Source organism: Dendrobates tinctorius, unplaced genomic scaffold (assembly GCF_039654945.1).
Source record: "Dendrobates tinctorius isolate UK_male_01 unplaced genomic scaffold, ASM3965494v1 ptg000090l, whole genome shotgun sequence".
Taxonomy (NCBI): domain Eukaryota; kingdom Metazoa; phylum Chordata; class Amphibia; order Anura; family Dendrobatidae; genus Dendrobates; species Dendrobates tinctorius.
In genome coordinates this window covers 7,086,908-7,106,686 of record NW_027361758.1, presented here as the reverse complement: position 1 = coordinate 7,106,686, position 19,779 = coordinate 7,086,908, and the positions used below count along the sequence as shown (strand labels likewise).

The following is a 19,779-nucleotide window of genomic DNA, read 5'->3' as shown; positions in this document are numbered from 1 at the left end:
AATAACGTTTAAGTCGATGACCGCCATGAAACAATCCTGGAATAACAGCTTTATAGCTGTGTTCACTGACTCCATCTTGAAGGAATGATTCACAATCCATCGATTGGAATAAAATCCCCTTCCTATTTCTTCCACCGGGACTTCGCACAGAACTCGCTTTTGTAAGAGTCCTAAGATCTCCGCTTCCAGGGCCAGTTGTTCTCCTGGTGATTTCCTGCGTAGTGTTAATATAAAGGTCTAGCGAGGTGGATGGACAAACTCTATCTTCAAACCGTGTTTGATAACACTCAAGATCCAGTGACTGGAGAGATGTTTACCAAGGCAGCGAGAAAGAGAGAGAGAGAGCCTCCCCCTACCTCTGAAATTACATCATTGGGAGGGTTTTTTTTTGAAGATGTAGAGGGCCCTGTGAACATATATCCGGACCCCTTTCTATCCTTGAAGTACAAGCCCTTCCTTTCTCCTGGAGGATGTCCCTTATTAAATTTTCTCCTCCGAAAAGAAGGTTTTCTAGCTTCCACCAGCAAACGAGGGAATCCCTTATTCTTGTTGCCAGCCTTCTCCAAAATTTCTTCTAGCTTTTGCCTGAAGAGAAACTGGCAATCATATGGGATGGAGCAGAGTCTATTTTTTGAAGGCAGGTCTCCTGGACACCCTCTCAGCCATAAGGCCCGTCTAGCGGCATTGAATAGGATTGCCAACCTAGCCGCTAACATCACGGAGTCTGCTGAAGTATCTGCTAGAAAGGCCGCTGCTCCCTCTAACAGAGTCATATTGGACAAGTTCTCATATCTCGTAGGTTCCATCTGTTGCAACCAGACTATCATGGATGCAGGCAGTACAAGTTCCATCTATTGCCGGCTTCAGACCCCTGCGGCTGCCTCCCAGGTGTATCTCAAGAGCCCATCAGTTCCCTTATCTAACGGGTCTCTTAAGTGTGCCGCAATCCTCAAAAGGCAAGGACTTCGCTACTGCCTCGTCGATTTCAGGGATTTTATTCCAACTCTCCGAATCATTCTCTTCAAGTGGGTATCTCCTTTTGGAAGATGACAGGCTACCAGATCTCTCCAGTTTCTTCCACTCCTTATCTATGAGCGCCTTTATTCTAGAATTAACAGGAAAGGTGCGCTTCCTCCTTTCCTCCAGGCCCTCAAACATAAGATCCTCTAGGGATTTAGGCCTCCTTTAGGCCCTTTGTTGACCTGACTGCACTAATCAGTCTATCCGTGTCCTCGGCTGGAAAGCAAGGTCAGCCACCTACATCACTGTCCGAGGAGAAGAAGGAGGACAGGGATTCGCTATGATATTCCCCCACGGATTGTGAAGAGGCCTCTGATTCCGTGACAACCTCCTGAGCTCTCGTTTCCCTTTCTTTAAACACAGTCTTCATGGAACACTGCACCTCTACCCTGATTACCACGAGCCTTAAGGGCATGTCACACTAAGAGATATCGCTAGCAATATCGCTATAACTAGTGACGTTATAGCGATATTGCTAGCGATATCTCTGTGTCTGATACTTACCTACGATCGGCTCCCCCGCTGGTTATTGCTGATCACGCGAGAACGTTCAGGACTGTTTCTCGTCGTCAGCTTCCTGCGGCGCTTCCTGTGGAGAGACGAGCGACGAGCGTGGAGCCGGGCGGGAGGATGCAGGATCGCCTGGTGTGACAGGTAAGTAGCGACCCCCGTCCCCAGCGATGTCGCTAGTGAGATCTGCCTGTATGGCAGCTCACTAGCGACCACTTAGCGATGTACCAGCGATCCTGACCGCGTCATATCGCTGGTCGGGATCGCTGGTACATCGCTAAGTGTGACAGTACCTTTAGGTCCATACTCAGGGGTCTCATCCCATATAGTTTTTTTGCATGCAGTCAGAGCACAGCTGTTTCTGCCAATGAAATGCCAGCAGGGTTCTACTAAGGGCACACTCCTTATTCTTTCTTTTGGCGCTAGCCTTCCTAGGCCCCTGGTGATTTAAGCAGAAAATGGCCCCTATTAACAAAAAAGGCGACATTCTTGTAGATAGCTCACGACCCGCTGTCATATCAAGGGTACCGGATTCAGAGGCTGATCATGGGAACACACAATGTCCCTACTGGATACCGAGGAGTCCTGCGACCTCTGATTGCGACAGCTACCACTCCTCCACTCGAGCGACTGCTCCTTTTAGTGTGCCCGAGCTGGTGACAAGGCACAGATACTGGCAATTGCTGCTGCTGTAAAGCAGGGGTCCCCAACCTTTCTGACCTTGAGAGCCACATTCAGCTTAGAGAGAGGGTCACGAGCCACAATCAGCACTGAGAGAGGGTCACAAGCCACATACAGCTCCCACCCCCTTCAAACTAGTGTCAACCAAAGCCCGCATTACAGGTATAATGATAACCAAAGCTTTACCACAGAAATCACTCCAAAGCTGTACACTGAGATCCAGGGGTTCCCACAATACCCCCATTCAGTATTCTCCCATCAAGGACTCCCAACACACTCACATATCCAGGTTTGAGCACCTCCTCTAACAGGTAGTTCCATCCTCCAGCATACTATACCTAAAACATCTCTAATCCCCTAAGACCAGTAAATGTGCATCCAAATCTGCACTTCTGTGCAGGGCTACTCACAAAATTCACCATTTTGATATGTACTCTTCATACCTGTTTGCTAAACCTGGAGCTAATGCACCAAGCTGGCAGACAGTCGCGAGCCACAATTCATGGGACCGCGAGCTACATGTGGCTCCCAAGCTACAGGTGGGGACCGCTGCTGTAAAGGCTGCTGCTGTTGTCCTCTAGGACAGGGTTCCCCAACTCCAGTCCTCAAGGCCCACAAACAGGTCATGTTTTCAGGATTTCCTTAGTAATGCCCAGGTGATAATTGCATCACCTGTACCATACAAGGAAAATCCTGAAAACATGACCTGTTGGTGGGCCTTGAGGACTGGAGTTGGGTAACCCTGCTCTAGGATCCTCCATGATGGGGAGCTTCGGACATAAGCACTTCTTCTGTGGTCATCCCTCCCATTGCTCTATCCGTCTTCTCCAGTGCCCCAACGATGCCCCTCCACCAGCCCTGCCAAGACGCGCCAAGTATCCACATATCCCGGCCGCCAATTTTGTCCTGAACGCCGCCATCTTGGCCCTGGCGCACCCCCTCTGACGTCACGAGGGCACGCCTATTCCTAGCGTGCCTTGCACGCGACGTCAGCAGCGAGCGGCCCCAGAAGCCGGGCTGATTATGAAGCTGCGGCCAGAAGGCAGAGGAGGGAGAGTGGTGGATGCAGAAGAGCCGCCTGGCCTGTGACTGTGCCGCCCACGCCCGCAGGTACATTAGGGCTCACCGGACCCACGGACAGCGCCTCCAACACCTTCAGGCCGGCATTCAGGTGCTCTGCCTGTTCTTCAACTGCCTGGACAGGAGTGAGTGAGTAGATAAGAAAACCTTCAATCCGCCCGTGTCTCAGCACGAGGGTTTCCGTCAGGACAGGAAACCCAACTGAAGCGGGGGGAGAGGTGCCGCCCTTTTATTTCAGTAGTTTCCTGTCCTGGCTGGGCGGATCCCTCTCTCAGGTGTGCTATCATGGGTGAAGGGAAAAAATAGCCCTCCTTCCTTTCCTAGCCCTACCATGTGCCCAAGCAGAACTTTTTGATCACGTATGGTTATAGTCACGCTTGGAACAAATTGCACAACAAATTATGGGTCTGGTTTTTCCTATGATCCATTGTGAAAATTACAAATTTGGGGCGAAAGCAACATTTTTGTGAAAAAAAATGAAAATGTTCAATATGACGACCCAATGTTATCAAATTCTGTTTAGTACCATATTTTTCGGACTATAAGACGCACTGGACAAACAAGACGCACCCCAAATGTTCAAAAAGAAAATAGGGGGAAAAAAATAATGTGTCAAATGGGGGTCCGTCTTAGGCTAGTTTCACATTTGCTTTTGGACGCACAGCGGACGCTCGCCGTGAAGCTCCGCCCCCTGCTGCGCCTCCTACGGTCAGCTCCGCCTATTGGCGTATGCCGCTGCATGCAGCCAGCGTACCCTATCTTTAGCATTGGGCACGCAAGGCCGTGCGCAGGTATGCTTTTGCCGCCGCATGCATCCTTCTGACGATGCTGCGACCGCACCAAAATGCAACACGTTGCGTTTGGCGCAGCTTGCCGCACCGTCAAAAGGACGCATGCGGCGGCAAAAGCATACCTGCGCACAACCTGTGTACTGAATGCTAAAGATAGGGTAAGCAGGAGGCGCAGCATGGGGCGGAGCTTCACGGCGAGCGTCCGCTGCCCCTTCAAACACAAATGCGAAACTAGCCTTACAGTCCGAATCCAGCTTACCGGGGGGATCGGTACAGGTGCAGTCACAGGGGATGTTCGGTGGTCCAGGCTGGTGCGGTGGCCTCCGGGAAATCCCATTCCAGGCTGGTGAGGCAGTGGTGCTCTGTGCTGGGGCATCGGCTCTCTGTGCTGGGGCGGCAGCGGCTCTAGAGCTGCGTAGGCCTCCGGGCTGTGACAAAAAGCCGGCGTAGCCCCCACGCAGCACAAAGAGCCGCCGCCGCCACTCCAGCACAAAGAGGAACCGCCGCCCCAGCACAGAGCGCCACCGCCGCACAGAGCACCGCTGACGTAGCATTTGTGAGTGTATTCCGACTATAAGATGCACCCCCTTTTTCACCAAAAATTTTTTGGGGAAAAAGTGCGTCTTATAGTCCGAAAAATACGGTACCTGTAGGTTCAAAATGTTCACTATACCCCTGGATAAAATCCATAAGGAGTGTAGTTTCCAAAATGGAGTAACTTGTGGGGGTTTTTCATTGTTTAAGCACATCAGGGGCTCTTCAAACACAACATGATGCCCACAGCCAATTTCATGGAAGTCTGCATTCCAAATTATCACTCCTTCCTTTCTGAGCCCTGCCGTGCATCTGAACAGTAGTTTTCCTCCACATATGGGGTATCGGTGTACTCAGAAGAAACTGCACAACAAATTTTGGGGTCAATTTTCTCCTGTTACACTTGTGAAAGTATAAAAAAAATGAAGGGAAATGTAAAAGTTTTGTGGGTAAAATGTGATTTTTTTATTTTCACAGCTCTACGTTATAAATTTCTGTGAAGTACCTGGGGGTTCAGGGTGCTCACCACACGTCTAGACACATTTGTTGGTTTCCAAAATGGGGTCACTTGTGTGGGGTTTTCCACTGTTTAGGAACATCAGGGGTTCTCCAAACGCAACATGGCATCCGCTAATTATTCCAGCAAATTTTACATTCAAAAACTCAAATGGGGCTACTTCCCTTCTGAGCCCTGCCGTGTGCTCAAACAGTGAATTTTCTCCTGTTACCCATGTGAAAAAAACAAATTTGGAGCTAAAGTAGAATTTTTGTGACAAAAAAAGTTAAATATTCTTCTTTTTCCTTCCAGATAGCTTTAGTTCCTGTGAAGAACTGGAAAGGTTAATAAAACTTCTTGAATGTGGTTTTGAGAACCTTGAGGGGTGCAGTTTTATGGTGTCACTTTTGGGTATTTGCTGTCATATAGGCCCCCAAAAGTCACTTCAAATGCAATGTGACTTTACAAAAATGGTTTTGTAAATTTTGTTGGAAAAATGAGAAATCGCTCATCAACTTTTAACCCTTCTAACTTCCTAACTAAAAAAAAAAGTTTCCAAAATTGCACTAATGTAAAGCTGACACGTGTGAAATGTTGTTTATTAACTATTTTCTTTGACTGGTCTCCCTGAGGTCAGTGATTGTTTCGTGATGTTGGCTCTACTAGGCATTGCTCCCACCTAGCCAGAATCCTACTCCACACTGATGAGGGGCAATACCCCGAAACAGCTGTCTGTGGATGGATATCTGGCCTTGGTATTTCCCTTGTCATATCTGTAAACTCGTAAAGAGCTGGATATTGACTTAAAGGGCCACTTAATATGGTGGTAATGGTGATTTCCGAAAGGAGCCACTCCTTGGCTGGGTCCTTCCCTGGAGGAAGATCTGGCTAGTCCCGTGTTTGAGACTCTTAAATGAGGCTCCACGGACTTTATTTGCATAACTATTTTGTGTGACATAACTCTCTTATTTAAGGGCACGAAAATTAAAAGTTTGAAAATTGCAAAATTTTCTAAATTTTTGCCAAATTTCCCCCCGTTACATAAATAAAAGCACGTCATATCGAAGAAATTTTACCAACATCAAAAAGTACAATAAGTCATGAAAAAAACAAAATATCAGAATCAGGGGGATACGTTGAAGAGTTCCAGTTTTATTACCTCATAAAATGACACTGGTCAAAATTGAAAAGTTTGGCCTAGCCTAAAAGGTCAAAATTGGCTCAGTCCCTAAGGGGTTAACTTAGGAGTTAATTGGAGGCATACTTTAATAATCAATTGTAGAAAATAGCCATCCATTTTACAGTTTAATATCTGAATAAGAAAATCAACAGTAAATCAACTTACTCTGGTCTTTGCATAATGTAGCATATCAAATGCGGTTTCATAGGAAGGCCATGGGGCATTGACACAGTACTGGATCACAAAATTGTCATCCTGAGCAAAAAAAATAAGAACATATAAGAAAAAAACATGATGGAACTAAAAACAATTCATAGGTGGACTTTAGCTGGAAAATTGTAAAATTACAGTTTAGTTTACATACCTTAATTTTATGCAGATTGCCTTTAGCCTCATCCACAAGTTCCTGCCAAAGGCCTTGGCCATAGCTACCGACAGATGCTGATGCCAATTTCTCCAGTACAATATTCAGCTTTACTTTATATACAAGCTGTACAAAATGAGAAATTATTTAGACAAAACACACACACATATATTCTACTTGGTCATTGATAAAAATATTCATTTTTATCACCCTTGAGGTGAGCTAAAGAAAACACAAAGTAAAAATCAATGAAAGGGGACCTATCACCTCCTGAAAATCATCATAATGGAAAAAAGGAGACCAAAATCTGAAATGTTTCTCCAGTATATATTTAGGAATATTAAATAATACCTTCTGCCGAATTTATTGATAATAGCGCTGGTCCTTTGAGAGAGAAAGGCGGAAATTGGGGATTCCCTGCCATCTCTCTATTTCACGTGTGTTGACTTCCTGCTTCTCATCTATGAGATACCTATGTGTGTATGTGGGGGGGGGGGGATAGACAGTAGGCTAACAAAAATTTAATAAATCCGAAGGATTAAAGAACAAACTAATATATTAAAAACACATAAAACATATACTTTAATTATAATAATTAAAAGTAGAAAAAGTACAATACCATTTTGGGAATTTTGACGTGTTTGATTTTCTACTTTTAATTATTACTAATAAAGTATATCTTTACACTACACACTCTATATGTTAGTTTGAAGAATGGAGAGTGCAGCATGTAACAGTGGACGCGCCGCTCTCTACATGCAGCGGGAACAGAGGGAGTTAGATTCCGCTCACAGTTAGTATGTCCCAGGCAATCTCACCAGATTTTGCAGGCACCCTAATAAAGTGCAAATAAAACCTAAATTGCTATAATCCTGAGAAAAAACAGGATTTTTGGGTTGCTTACCGTAAAATCTGTTTCTCGGAGCTTTCATTGGGGGACACAGAGACCATGGGTGTATGCTGCTGCCACTAGGAGGCTGACACTATGCAAAAAAAGGTTAGCTCCTCCTCCGCAGTGTACACCCCACCGACCGGCAGGGAATTTCCTCAGTTAGTGAGAAAGCAGTAGGAGAAGTAACAGAATAGATTGAAAAGAGAACAAACAACTCAACTGTAACCAATCAACCAAAGTAAGAACAGGAGTTGTAGAACATGGGAGGGTGCTGTGTCCCCCAATGAAGGCTCCGAGAAACAGATTTTACGGTAGCAACCCAAAAATCCTGTTTTCTCGTTCGCCTTATTGGGGGACACAGAGACCATGGGACGTCCCAAAGCAGTCCCTGGGGTAGGAAACAAACTTCCATCAGGCCAGTGGACTCACCACCGCTGCCTGCAGAATCCTCCTACCTAGGCTGGCATCCGCCGAAGCGTAGGTGTGGACCTTGTAGAATTTCACAAACGTGTGAACCGATGACCAGGTTGCAGCTTTGCAAAGCTGCAGCGTGGAGGCTCTGTGGCGTACCGCCCAGGAAGCACCCACTGCCCGGGTAGAGTGCGCTCTGATCCCCGGAGGGGCCACTCGATGCTTAACGTAGTAAGGCCACCAAAATTGCCGATCTGCTCCAGCGAGCAATAGTAGCCTTGGAGGCCGGGTGACCTTTCCGCGCCCCATCTGGAATGATGAAAAGAGAGTCTGTCTTCCGCAAGGAAGTCGTCCTAGACAGATAGATTCTCATCGCCCTGACCAGATCCAGCTTGTTCAGGGACCGCTCCCGAGGGTGAGTAGGACTCGGACAGAAGGACGGCAGAAAAATATCCTCATTGAGGTGAAAGGAGGACACCACCTTCGGAAGAAAAGAGGGCGGAGGCTGTAGAACTACCTTGTCCTGTGAAGTACCAAGAAAGGAGAGCGGCAAGAAAGAGCAGCTAATTCCGACACGCGCCGGATGGAAGTGATGGCCACCAGAAAAGCTACCTTCCAAGAAAGGAGAGAAAGGGAAACATCCCTGAGAGGTTCAAAAGGAGAACCTTGCAGAACCTCAAGAACCAAATTAAGATCCCATGGATCCACGGAGGAGCTGTGTGAGCCACGCCCTGAAGAAAGGTTTTGACCTGAGGGCGGGAGGCCAACGTCTTCTGAAATAAAATGGACAGCGCCGAAACTTGACCCTTCAAGGAACTGAGAGCAAGCCCCGCATCCAGCCCTCCCTGAAGAAACGCCAGAACGGAAGGGAGCGAAAAGCACATGGGCGCGATGTTATTGGCCTCACACCAAGTGAAATAGGCCTTCCAAGTACGGTAGTAAATCTTGGAAAATGATGGCTTCCTGGCACGGATCATGGTATGAATTACTCGACCGGAGAATCCTGCTCGTTTCAAAACCTCGGTCTCAACAGCCACGCCGTTAAATTGAGCGGCCGAGAATTGGGGTGGCAAATCGGGCCTTGAGTCAGCAGATCTGCCCTGTCTGGAAGCTTCCAGGGGCGTCCGCGAGAAGGTTGACAATGTCCGCGAACCAAGACCTTCTGGGCCAATTCGGGGCGATGAGAATGACTGGAATTCCTTCTGCTTTGATCTTCTTCAACAGCTTGGGAAGAAGGGGCAGGGGAGGGAACAGGTAGGGGAGCTCGAACTGCGACCAAGGAATGGCCAGAGCGTCGGCGCCCACTGCGAGAGGATCTCAAGCCCTGGATACAAACTGTGGGACTTTCCTGTTGAGGCGAGAGGCTAGCAGATCTACATCCAGGGTCCCCCAACGACGGCAAAGCTGAAGAAACACCTCCGGGTGTAGGGACCACTCTCCTGCCGCGAGACCCTCGCGGCTGAGAAAATCGGCGGCCCAGTTGTCCACGCCGGGAATGTGTACCGCGGAGATTGTCGGTACCGAAATCTCTGCCCACTGAAGGATCTTGGACACTTTTGCCAGGGGTGAGGCACTCCGTGTCCCTCCTTGGCGGTTGACATATGCCACCGCTGTGGCATTGTCTGTCTGAATCCGGATAGGCAGGCCCCTGAGGAGTCTCTCCCAGTGGACAAGAGCCAGATAAATCGCTCGTAACTCTAGGATGTTGATCGGCAGGGCTGTTTCCCGAGTCGACCAACGACCCTGAACAGTGTGATTGCGGAACACTGCCCCCCCAACCGAGGAGGCTGGCATCCGTTGTTACAATCTACCAGTGAACGGGAAGAAAAGACCGCCTCAAGAGGATGAGAGGTGACGTCAACCACCAGTTGGGAGACCGCTTGATCCGGCATGAAAGACGAACAGGGCGATCCAGGGACAGAGCAGACCTGTTCCACCTCGACAGAATGGCGTGTTGGAGAGGTCTGGCGTGAAATTGGGCAAAGGGAACTGCCTCTATCGCCGCCACCATCTTTCCCAGGACCCTCATGGTTGTTCGGAGGGACGGGAATCGTGTGGTCTGCAGCGATCGTACATCCTGCTGCAGGGAGAGAATCTTCTCTCGTGGGAGAAAGACCCTTGACCGACGAGTGTCGAACAGTAGGCCCAGAAACACAAGGCGTTGAGAAGGAACCAGACAGGACTTTTTCCTGTTGACGATCCACCCGAAATTGGAAATAGTGTCTAGGACGATCTTCAAACTTAGGCGCGCCTGGTGAAAAGAGGGAGCTTTGATCAGAATATCGTCGAGGTACGGAAAAAGAACGAGACCTCTGATCCTCAACAAGGCCATCAACGCAGCCATGATCTTCGTGAAGACTCTGGGAGCGGTGGCGAGACCGAAGGGCAGCGCAACGAACTGGTAATGTTCCTGGCGAACCGCAAAACGCAGGAACTTCTGCTGTCCGGAGAATATGGGAACATGTAGATAGGCATCTTGGATGTCTATTGAACACATGAATTCCTGCTCCTCCATGGAAGCGATTACCGAACGAACCGACTCCATCCGGAAGCGGCGAAGATGGACTCTCTTGTTGAGCCGCTTGAGATCCAAGATGGGTCGAACCGCCCCGTCTTTTTTCGGTACCACGAATAGGTTTGAATAAAACCCTGTGAACCGGTCCGATTCGGGAACGGGCACAATCACCCCGGAACTGAGGAGAGAGGCGATGGCCATAAAGAACCCCGGGATCAAGGCTGGATCTTTTGGAGGACGGGATTTGAAAAAAAAGATCCCGTGGAAGAGAGACGAACTCTATCTTGTATCCTGACGATACGACCTCCTTGACCCAGGCGTCCTCTACTGAGGCCAGCCAGACGTCCTTGAAGAACAAGAGTCGACCTCCCAATTGGAAGGGACCCTCGGGAATCAGAGGATAGTCATGCTGAAGTGGACCGTCCAGATCTGGATGATCTGCCCTGTGAAGAGTGGGATCGCCAGGAGGGAGTGGGTCTGAATGAAACTTTCTTCCTATCTTGGCGTGCCTGAGGCCTTTGTTGGTTGGAGGATGTCTCCACCGTATTGAAACAGCGGAAAGCCCGAAAGGGTCGAAACTGACTCCTTAGTGGAGGTCTGCGAGGCTTGGACTGAGGGAGGAGGGAACTCGTGCCTCCGGTGGCGTCCTTAATAATCTGGTCCAATTGGGATCCAAAGAGGCGTACTCCCTGAAAAGGCAGATTAGTAAGAGACTTTTTAGACGACAAGTCCGCCTGCCAGGCTTTGAGCCAAATTGTACGTCGGATTGCCACGACGTTGCTTGACGCCTGAACTGTGCAGGATGCGGCATCCAAAGAAGCAGAAAGCAGATAATCCCCCGCATGGGAAATCTGATTGGCAAGATCGGCCAATCGATCTGGTTGTTCTTTCTCTAGGATGCCCTGACGAAGATCCTCTGCCCAAGTAGCTATGGCCTTTGCTGCCCAAGATGAAGCAAAGATTGGGCATACCGCCGTCGAAGCCGCTTCGAAGGCAGACTTTGCCAGGGATTCTATAATTCTATCATTAGAATCCTTTAAAGACGCCACACCTGAAAGCGGGAGAACCGTGTTATTAGACAGTCTGGACACGGGCGGGTCCACCGAGGGAGAGGCAGACCAGTTATCCGTGAGCTCTTTAGCAAACGGGTACAGTACGCCGAGACGCTTTCCTCTTTGAAAGCGTCTGGTCGGATCTTCCCTTTCTCTTGTAAAAATCTTTCCAAACTCGGAATGAAAAGGAAATACCCTGGAGGGTGTATCCTCCCGTCTGAACGAAACCTCCTGATCTGAGGATTTCGCAGGGGAGTCAGATTACGAAGGTGTGGTTAATTGCCGCGATGAGGTTCTGTACTGTAACCTTCATGTCCGTGTCCTGGCCAGATTCCAGCTCTACAATCCCTTCAGAAGACATATCCGAGAACGCTTCACCTGACTCGGGTGAGGAGGCACGGGAGGGCGACTGCTTGGAAGGACTAGGTGCAGATGAGGGGCCAGGAGAGGATTCCGTCCGGAGATCCTGCCCGAGTCTTTTGCGGCTTCTGCTAGCTGGCTCAGATGGAGCGTCTTGTGACCTGCTGGACCCTGCAGAAGTGTCCAGGGGCAACTTGTCAAGAACGGCCACTAGGGACTGAGACACCCTGGTGAGGTCGGCCACAGATTGTGATAGAGACGAGGCCCAGCCAGGAATGGGTGGTTCGCTTTCCCGTGGCGCAATAGGTGGTTCCTGGACGGTGTCATGCTGAACGGGATTGCTGCAGTCCAGGCAGATGGGAGTAGGCTGACCTGAGGGAAGTTTGCGATTGCAAGAGGAGCATGCGAAGAACTGGACTAGGGTGCCCGTGGGGACTGGCTGACGGCCACGATCAGGCTTAGAAGTAGACATGGTGAAGGAAGAGAAGATGAAAACCTGCGGAACTGCCGGAAGGTTGGGGGACAGAAAGGCAGAGTAGGGTGTCAGTCTGCAGATGCAGAAGTACTCACGGTCTGGTGACCCCGAAAGAGATGAATTAGGCTCCTGCAACTGGCCAGGGACCGACAGGAAGCGCTGGTCTCTGCTTTGGTCTCCGGCTGTCAGGCTGCAAAGATGGCGACAGCCCGACGTGAGGAAGTAAAAGCGCGGTTTCTGTGCAAGAAGAAGAAGGGCGGAGCTAGTCGCCTCCACCAGAGGGAAAACCCGCCCCCCTTCCCAGCCACAAGCCTGAAGAGGCGGTGGGAGGGCTTAGGAAGGCAACGGCCTATGAGAGCGGACGGGGGCGTGGCCGCGACGGGCACGAAGGCCCAAATTGAAGCCGGGGGCTAAATTAGACACGGCGGCCGCCTGTCAGCACGGGGCGGCGCCGAAGAACTGCGGCGCAGCCGCGCCCGCCCCTAAGAAGAATGCCACCCTACGCAAAAATACCGGCGGTGGGGTGAAGAAAGCCCGCACCACAGCTGGGGCCAAAAGGGATGCGGCGACTGGGAAGTGCCGGCCGCTGATAACCTGCTGCGCTACTTTGGCGCCGCCACCCGACATCCTTGTGGAGACTCTGGGAGCGGTGGTGTCTTCTTCCGGTCCAATAAAGGTACCTTCCATATCCCACGCTGTCTGTCCATTCCGTCTTCGCGCCTCGTCCAACCGACAGGCTCTGATGGGCGAGTGGGTGGGAGGCAGGGGGCAAGGACCATCCGTCTTCGCTGGCACGTCCTGTGCTGAGCCCGTGGTCCGCCCGGAGAACTATGAGGAGACGGGGTGACAGTACAACCCGTACTCATAGTCTCTTGTGGGAGTACAGTTGTGACCGTTCACACTGTATCCCGCCTAAGACCTGAAAGGGAACGACGCACACCGAGGTAGATATGGGTCCAATGAAGGACCCGTGTCCACCTCCTACTGACACTAAGCTAAACTGAGGAAATTCCCTGCCGGTCGGTGGGGTGTACACTGCGGAGGAGGAGCTAACCTTTTTTTTGCATAGTGTCAGCCTCCTAGTGGCAGCAGCATACACCCATGGTCTCTGTGTCCCCCCAATAAGGCGAACGAGAAATTACTTATATTGATAACGGCATATATTTTAGCGCATTCATACTTTCACATTAATTTTGTATGTTTTTTATAACAGTTGGGACATTTCGTGATTTATATGTACATTTTACCTTCAGCTTCATGGGCGATAACAGATTCTTCTCAGGGAAGTGTACATTTCCCCAATATTACTAGTATGCCCCATCACGTGTATTAGATATGGAGTGATGTACATTGCTAAGGCTGCATACAAGACGATGTGCATCAAGTCCAGCTTCTGTGCTCTCCTCCTGTCTCCACGCATTAGGACCAGTAACTATCAAGAGTGAGGATTTATCAGCAGCATAATGTTGAGAATCCCTGCTTTCACCTTCTCTGGGGGCATATTCTGTATTTTCTACCTCTGTGACAAACACTGTTTATGATTGGCCAGCATCACAGAGGTGATAAAAGTACAAACTCTTTGAGAAGAATATGTTACCGCGCATGTGCTTGAAGGGAGAATTTAAAAGCTATCCTCTGGTTTAGCACGAAATGGAAAAAATGGTTACTTAGTGCTTCAGCCCCTATCTCAGGATGTAGCAATTAAAAATGTCAAGAAAAAAAAAAGGTTCTTTTTAAGTGGCAAGTGTGATAAAATTACTCTTTTTTAAATTGGACAGAGTGGTACAGCAGACCACATTACTTTTAAAAAGCAACAGAAGCTGAAAATAACAAATCAAGTGTGAAAAATGCCAAACTCAAGTTCACAATAATAAACTTCCAAAGCTACTCATCTTTTCATGTAGAGAATTCAAAAGCGTCAATGCACAATTGTTTTGTAGAAAAATCATGTACAAAAATAAACTAAAATATTTATTAAAACTGTACCTCAACATCAAGAGCAAACTGAATAGCAAATTTTTCTGCTTCTTCAAATTTATGTTTATGCAATAAACGACTTAACCTAAAGAGAAAAAAAAGAAATAATACATTATTTCTAAGGTATTTTCAAAAGTAGCAGAAATTAGGAGGATCTTAAGTTTAAGTGTACTGCATTTTAGTTTTTACTTTGGATGTTCACTGTCATTTTCACCCGTTTTAATGCATAAGGTAAAGGTCAATACAAATCAATAACAAAATTTGCAAGTAAACAAAATGCAGGTTTGATGCATATGTGTATACAGTGGGTAGACAAAGCCTACACACCCGTTAAAATGCCAGGTTTTTGTGGCATAAAAAAATCATACCAAGAAGAATAAGACTGCGTTCACACGTTGCGATTTTTTTTGCGTTTTCACCACGCGATTTTGCCGCAAAAACACGAAAAAACAGCATCCCATGCAATACTATGGGATTCCGCAATGCTGTGCTAATGCTGCGGATTTTCCCTCAGCAGAATCGCTTCGCGGTAAAATACGCAGCATGCTCATTAATTTGCGGAATCGCGGTGATCCCGCACCAATATGTTTGCATTGTTCTGCTTACTTTCCGCATGTGGCTGTGCCCACCATGTTTAAAGTAAGCAGAACATTTGCGGATGGTACCCACGGTCCGGAGGAGAGGAGACTGTCCTCCGGGCTCCGGGTACCATATCCCTGTAAAAAATAGAATTAAAATTAAAAAAAAAAAATCGGGTTATATTCACCTTCCGACGTCCCGCGCACCGTCACCAGGCTTCAGTAATACACGCGGCAGCTCCCGTTCCCAATAATGCATTGCGTTGCCTTTGCTGACGTCGCGTCTCGCGATCATGTAACGATCGCGACGTCAAAGATCATTGCCGCAATGCATCACTGGGAACGGATCTGTCAGAGCATCGCGGAGGCCTGGGGGCGCCGCGCGGGACGCCGGAAGGTGAATATTACCCGTTTTTTTATTTTTTTTAATTATTTTTAACATTAGATCTTTTACTATTGATGCCGCATAGGCGGCCTCAATAGTAAAAAGTTGGTCACACTCGTCAAACACTATGTTTGACGAGTGTGACCAACCTGTCAATCAGTTCTCCAAGCGATGCTACAGATCGCTTGGAAAACGCTAGCATTATGCAAGCTAACTACGCTTGCAAAACGCTAGTTTTTACGTGGGAAAATCACGAGAATTTAAAATGCAATTTTCCCGTGGAATGGAATTCCGGAATTCTCACGGTAATTTCCGCGAGAGTTTCGCTACGTGTGAACCCAGCCTAAATCTCAGAACTTTTTCCACCCATAATGTCAACCACAATCCTACTCAAAAAGATGGCTATGCATATTTAAACAATCATTTATTTCAGCTCTTTACCCTTTTCCACCCAAAAAGATTTCAGTCCATTTTTCAATTGAATTGTACAGATTATGGGTGACATTAAATGTGAAAAAAGTTCTGAAATTCTTCTTAGTAACATTTTTTTTTTTTACATGACAAAACGTAGATGTTTTACAGGGGTGTGCAAACATTGGTTCTGTGGACAAAATGTTTCATTAACATTTTCCTATATTAGCAAGTACCTGTTCTCCGGTAAAGCCTCTGTTAAGCATCTCATTGCAAGGACAGTGACTGTGGAGTCGGGGGACCTGGAAAGAATCATCAATAACATGAACAAAACTCAAAACAGCTGAGAAATTAACCCCTTAACAATCGATCTGTCAGCAAATGAATGCTACATCATGGAGTGTGTGAAAGTGCTTCAAGCGGGTTCAGTACCTGAGCCCGCTCCAAACAGCGCAGATGCTGGCCATATTACATAGCTAGGATTTGTTTTGTATAGCAGAGATCAATGCTGTCACCGATGGCTGCTGTTTACTTAAATTCTGTTAATTATTGACAGGTCCTGTAATCCGGCCTGGAAGTATGTTCGGGACCGTTCAAGCTCCCCTGTGACGCAATCTCGAGTTGCTGCTAGCTTGCTATGATAGCAATGGGCAGGCTGAAGACCCCTGTGCTGGACATGTTATTTCTTCTGTTACATGCAGCCCAGGCTGGTCAATGCAGGTTAAAGTGATTTTTAATATATCCAATTAACGAGGTAAAAATAAAGTCCAAAAAGAAAAAGGAAAAAAAAATCATGCGTCATTCAAAACTACAACTTGTCTATAAAAAAAAGTAAACTCACTGTCTATGTTGGCAGGAATAAAAAAAAAGTATGGCTATTTGGAAAAGGAGAGGAAAAAATGAACAATGAAAACATGGGGTTAATAATACTATTTACCTTTCGTGGCTGTCATAAATTCCCTCAAGAAGATATATTGTGTCCTAATGCAAAATATAACAAAAACATAATATATTAATGAGCCGCATAAACAAAACAACTAAATTCCAAAATTGTTTTCTATAAATCATCCTACAAACCATATTAGTTTGTAATCTACACAAGAAAAAAACAGCCTGGAAATTAAAGGGGTTGTCAACTACCTGAACAACTCCTTTATAAATTTACTCCCCCCTCATAGAGCAAAAATCATAGATAATCACCTCCTGAATTGGTACCATTCCAGCGATGTCAGCGCTGGGGTTGCCCTGTAGCCAATCAGCAGACAGTATTGGGCTGCCGTGCTCTTACTTCCCTTGGACGGTCGGACAAGCAGAAATAGTGAGAACGCAGCAGTTCAATAGTCGCTTATTGGCTGCAGGACTCACGTGGCCAAATAATTCCACGCAAACCAACAGACCTGGCACAACATGTTTAAAACTCTGCCACTATTCACACTAGGTAGGTTTTAACCGTTAGTGTAGTTACTGTCTCAAATGGGTACACCTTGCCGTGGTGGGACAGCTTTATACTTTTTTGATCAAAATAGTGTTTACCAAGTACCCTATGTTATTTAATGCACTTGCTTTTTTACTTATTTATCTTCATTAGGGTATATACACATATTGTTTTTTCCTTTGGTTTTGCTTGCTTTTATGGCCAGTGTGAACATGCTTTTACATCATGCATGTCATTCAAGTCTACTCCAGTTCAGTTTTTTTGATGTTAAAAGCTCTGCTGACCTCACTGAAGCAAGTCTAAGCATCCTAAACACTGAAAAAGGAGACATACTTACCATAGTGATACCAATTTGAACAAGGGTACATATATCCGAAACTTCGATTGAATACAAGTGATTCATGGTAGGCAATGAGTATACTGCAAGGCTTCTCATCTGAAGATCAATGAGGACAAAAAGAGGCATTTTAACATATGCTATTTATATTATATAACCTACCTAACATTGCGCAAAAAATTGATGACAACTTATGTATCGCTATGAAAAATGGTCTGAACTTACAACATTTACCTGTTTTTCATTGGGGAATGTCAAAGCTATGAGTTTAAGGTTAGTATCTCTTCGCCTACAGGAAGAAGAAAACAAATATTCTATACAATTAAATGCATGTCACTATAACATAGTATTATGTTATAGTGACATAATGATTAGAACAGTAATATCAAATATATAGAAGTAAACAAATACCTTGTAACAGAAGATGAGGAATCTCCCTCAGTCGTTAACAAAAAATCTGACAGATGACAAGAAGGCCAGTCCCACACCAAAACCATCGTGTAAACATCCCAAACACTCAAAATTCCCTAAAAACACAATACAAATTCTGTAAGAAACTACATGAAAAAAAAACCCCAATTTAAATGCTTTATGAACACAATAGCTTAATACTTACCTCTTCATCCAAAACAAACAGCAAGTTGTCAAGAACTTGAAGCTTTTTTGCACCTTATAAAAATAAAGTTAATTTATCATTTAGAAAAGTAACACAATATTGCTTAAAACATTGCTCCATCATACATTGAAGAGAAGCATTTAGAAAATAATATCCTCCCACTGGATCGGAAATGCATCATTTAATTAGTCTAAAGCTAGTGCAGGCTATGCGTGTGCGCATTATCATAATGATTTAGGAGCTTCAGCCTCTTAAAAAAAAAATCTCAAAATAATGTCATCATCTTTACCTTGAATCATGCCACAATCAGCAAGATTTTGTACTGCAACATGTTTCTGTACAGGGTCCATCTTCCATTTTGAGAGAGCATAGTCGCCTCTGCCCTAGTGGGGACAAACAAAGTAAAATAATTAAAACATTTTTTTTTAGAACAAGTGCTAACTAGTTGGACTTTTTTTTGCCAGGCTGCTCTTCCATAGCTGTGATAAGTGAAAAATAGTTATCACAAATTTTTGTAAAGCAATTGCTAACTGTTTAGGCTATTTTTTTCACCGCACAGTGCTGCACTGATGACATTTTACTAAAGATCAGTAACACACATTCATATTATGCCAACTGACTTCCATAATAAGATATGCTGCTTAGACTTTATACAGTAGTAGGAAACCATTGTAGAAGGACTAAAATGTAATAAGACTCTTTCCATTCTCTTCCTCTAGCTATACCATAGTGCTTTTGTAGATGCAGGATAAAACTGGCAGAATATAGCTGTACCTCATCACCCGAGTGCCCCTAGACGACTGACCATTGCGCAGTCATGAGTACTAGCAGAAAATGACTGTCCAAACCAAGCTCAGGCACTTAGTGAACCCTTGGTGTGGCCAAACAGTACAATACACTTTCCCATCTATTAGTTTTGCTTCCATCTTTGCTCTACTCTTCCTTGAATGAGAGATTTAGCTTTATAAAAGCTAGGAGAGGGTAGATAGGTGGAAAAAATAAATAAGTGGGAAGGTGCGCTGCATTGTTTAGTGACACCGAGCACCTATACTTGGTGTGACCAGTCATTCTGCGCTGACAGACTCCCTTTAGCCTCATATTTTGTGTTTTGCCCAGAATATATTTTTAATTGTGGTTGTTTTTAATATAATCTTTCAATATCTGAGATTTTTTGTTTTTGTAAATTTGCTTAATCTTACCCCTATAAGTAGATGAATATCACTCGTCAGATCGCCAATGAACAAGCTCAAACAACCATCCGTGTGATATTGTTCTGCTGAAATAAAGCAGGTCTTGATTTTGCCTTCAAGCTGCAAAATAAAATTATAAGGTTCCTAAGAAATACATATATGGTGAAACATAATGCGAACGAAATGACAAATATTTACCTCTTTTGCTGCACCGACATCCATACTCTCAATAGCTGAAAATACACATTGAGCAAAGAATAACAGGTCAGACAATTTAAATAAGTTTCATATTATTAAACACTAAGGATCTGTCCACCATGTTTTTTCTCTCTACATTTTCTATGAATCTTAAAATAGTACCTATCATCTGTCTGCAGCTGTCCAGTACTTTCTTACATAAGGACAGACAGATGATCGCGCCATATTAATTTTTACAGACATTTATGTTATAAGTCCCATTAATATAAAGTAACTCTTCCAATTCGTCAC

General features: G+C 46.0%; 1 protein-coding gene across 3 annotated transcripts in view; it reads right to left on the bottom strand.

Annotated features, from left to right (window-relative positions):
- Positions 1-19,779, bottom strand: part of KNTC1 (kinetochore associated 1) — a 292,839-nt gene that overhangs the window by 213,797 nt on the left and 59,263 nt on the right. For 2 of the 3 annotated variants that reach the window (XM_073586034.1, XM_073586036.1), the window contains 12 exons: positions 19,489-19,523; positions 19,300-19,410; positions 18,390-18,483; positions 18,101-18,153; positions 17,896-18,011; positions 17,710-17,773; positions 17,485-17,583; positions 16,650-16,693; positions 15,949-16,014; positions 14,348-14,423; positions 6,657-6,782; positions 6,458-6,547 (listed from right to left, as the gene is read on the bottom strand). In XM_073586034.1, coding sequence (XP_073442135.1) covers positions 6,458-6,547; positions 6,657-6,782; positions 14,348-14,423; positions 15,949-16,014; positions 16,650-16,693; positions 17,485-17,583; positions 17,710-17,773; positions 17,896-18,011; positions 18,101-18,153; positions 18,390-18,483; positions 19,300-19,410; positions 19,489-19,523 — 974 coding nt within the window. The remainder of the gene's footprint in view (positions 1-6,457; positions 6,548-6,656; positions 6,783-14,347; positions 14,424-15,948; positions 16,015-16,649; positions 16,694-17,484; positions 17,584-17,709; positions 17,774-17,895; positions 18,012-18,100; positions 18,154-18,389; positions 18,484-19,299; positions 19,411-19,488; positions 19,524-19,779) is intronic. The other variant, XM_073586035.1, reaches the window with a different exon arrangement.